This window comes from Perkinsus marinus (genome assembly GCF_000006405.1).
Source record: "Perkinsus marinus ATCC 50983 genomic scaffold scf_1104296935388, whole genome shotgun sequence".
In the NCBI taxonomy this organism is placed as follows: Eukaryota; Perkinsozoa; order Perkinsida; family Perkinsidae; genus Perkinsus; species Perkinsus marinus.
The window spans coordinates 427-2,660 of record NW_003214465.1 but is presented as its reverse complement, the minus strand read 5'-3'; the positions used below and the strand labels follow the sequence as shown (position 1 = coordinate 2,660).

Genomic DNA, 2,234 nt, shown 5'->3' with positions numbered 1-2,234 from the left:
TCGTTGGATTTTCTAATAGTATCTCCACTGAGGATCGAACCTGCGCTGTTTTTAATCAGATCATTCGCCGATTTAGAAGAGGATTGGTAAATGGTAACATGATCTATTATTATTATTGCTGAATCGATGCTCATCATCATCACGTATCTTCTGTGCAGCAGCATGCGTGTAGCTGATTATTCACTTGATTACTAAATACAAAAGATACCATCTTAATAGCATCTTATCTTCACTCGTAGAAGATACGGTCATGTCCATTCATCGTCACTACTGAGTAATTATTGTTTCTGGTAACTGTCAAAACGCTTATCGAGCGCTTGTATAGAATCTATTCGTTTTGCTGCCGAGGTCCCTTGGAGGTTCCGGGTTCGATCCCTGACAGGGTCATTTATATGACATTTCTTGATCACCCTAGAGCCGACCTCAGGCGAGCCTATGACCAATTTTGTGGCGCGGTGACGCTGATTATACCGGTGGTCATGAGAGGGAGTCCTTCCATATCTCCAGCAGTCCATTGAAAGATTCCTACACGTCACTCACGTCTTGCGTCCTCAGTAGTTTCACGGGAGTAATTTCGAAATGCGCGGTAATTTAAGATACGTTGGACAATGGAGTCTCACATAGAAGAGTTGTGAAATGAGTAAATGATGTCATTGATGCTCTATGCGTGATTTATGGAGTATTGATGTATTCTGTGTATACCAACATCGACAGTATAGCTGCACTAACACTCTTCATGCAGTAGATGTAGTATATGCATAACGATCTTGTTATATACGTTTGTATGTCTTTTTCACGGGTAGTAGTAGTAGTAGTAGTAGTAGTAGTAGTAGTAGTAGTAGTAGTAGTAGTAGTAGTAGTAGTAGTAGTAGTAGTAGTAGTAGTAGGAGTGTGGGGATACCAATGAAAATTTTCCATAATCTCTTTCGAATTTTTTATCGGCATCAACACGCGTAGTTGACCGAAAACTGATTCATAATGTCCTGCAGTGAAATATTATATTAGTTTATTCGACGATTATGTGAGTTAACAGTTGTTTTTTTCTTTTTTCCTTTGAAAACGTTACGCCGTGTTTCAATACTTCGGATGAGTAAAGTGCCGAGGTATATAATATTCGACAAGGACGGCACCCTGTTGGACTTGAATAAAACGTATGGCGCATCTGTGGAAGTTTTGGCTCAGCGGATGAGCGATGCGTATGGAGTTCCACGACCGAGGTTGGAGAAGTTGCTCGGGTTCGATCCTATCCGAAGACAGTTTAAGGAAAATGCGCTGTGTATGACTGGTAATAATAGAAGACTCTTTTTACAATGGACGTTTCTGCCCATCAGCGAGTAATTCCGAGATAGCACGTCAAGTAGAAGCATCGGGGGGCATCCCTGTAGGACCGGTGATGACCCATCTGAGAAATTATCGCCCGAAATACGTTACGCCTTGTCGGCTACCATCACTTTTCACTCACTTGCGGGAACTGGGAGTAGAGAAAATCGGAGTGTTATCATTAGATGATGTAGTTGCTGAATGCTATTGATAGGCCTCGGTCGATTGTATCTTCTCAGGTTGCGTCAACAAAGCGGTTCATTGAGAATGAGGATATTCCCTTGTTGGCTATAGACGGTATTGTTGGAGGAGATATGAAGTTACGTCCTAAGCCGAGTAGAGATGGTGTGGAGTTTTTATTGGAGAAATGGCAGTGTAGAGATCCTCGACAAGCTATGATAGTTGGTGATCACCCTATGGATATGGAAGTAGATGTCATATGTTATCGATTATCATTACCATCATCATGTTGTTGGTGTTCAGGTTGGTAAAGGATTAGGTTGGCGTGTTGGTGTGTATGGTACTGGTCTCAGCACAGCAGAGTCGTTGGTGGCTGCTGGGGCTACTGATCTTATCATAGATGTTTCTAAGTTGATCGATTGTGTGATAAAACGACGCAGTGACTAACCTGCATGCATTGCGTTGATAGCTTTAACACATGTGTTAATAACAACGTTAGTAATAACAGTATCCATCTGAGGCCACTAGTCGTGAATGAACTTCCTACAATAAGTAGGTTAGGAGTAGCCATATGTAGTTATTAAGAAGGATGTTCTTGTGTAACGACATGTCGAATGTTTAGTTTTCTCTGGAGGTGCATCGTGTCACATGAGGGTGCCATATAAACGACTCGATCTTAGATTCCCGCGATACATCTCATTATGTATGAATATGTCACTCCTATCCATCCATGT

At 41.7% G+C, this 2,234-nt stretch overlaps 1 protein-coding gene across 1 annotated transcript; it reads left to right on the top strand.

The window, feature by feature from the left end:
* Positions 1–1,310: 1,310 nt before the first annotated feature.
* On the top strand, positions 1,311–1,947 carry Pmar_PMAR007552 (hypothetical protein; the record flags this gene model as incomplete). Its single annotated transcript, XM_002783951.1, has 3 exons — positions 1,311–1,334; positions 1,560–1,748; positions 1,804–1,947. 3 exons carry the CDS (start codon positions 1,311–1,313, stop codon positions 1,945–1,947), a joined length of 357 nt encoding a protein of 118 aa, XP_002783997.1.
* Positions 1,948–2,234: the final 287 nt, after the last annotated feature.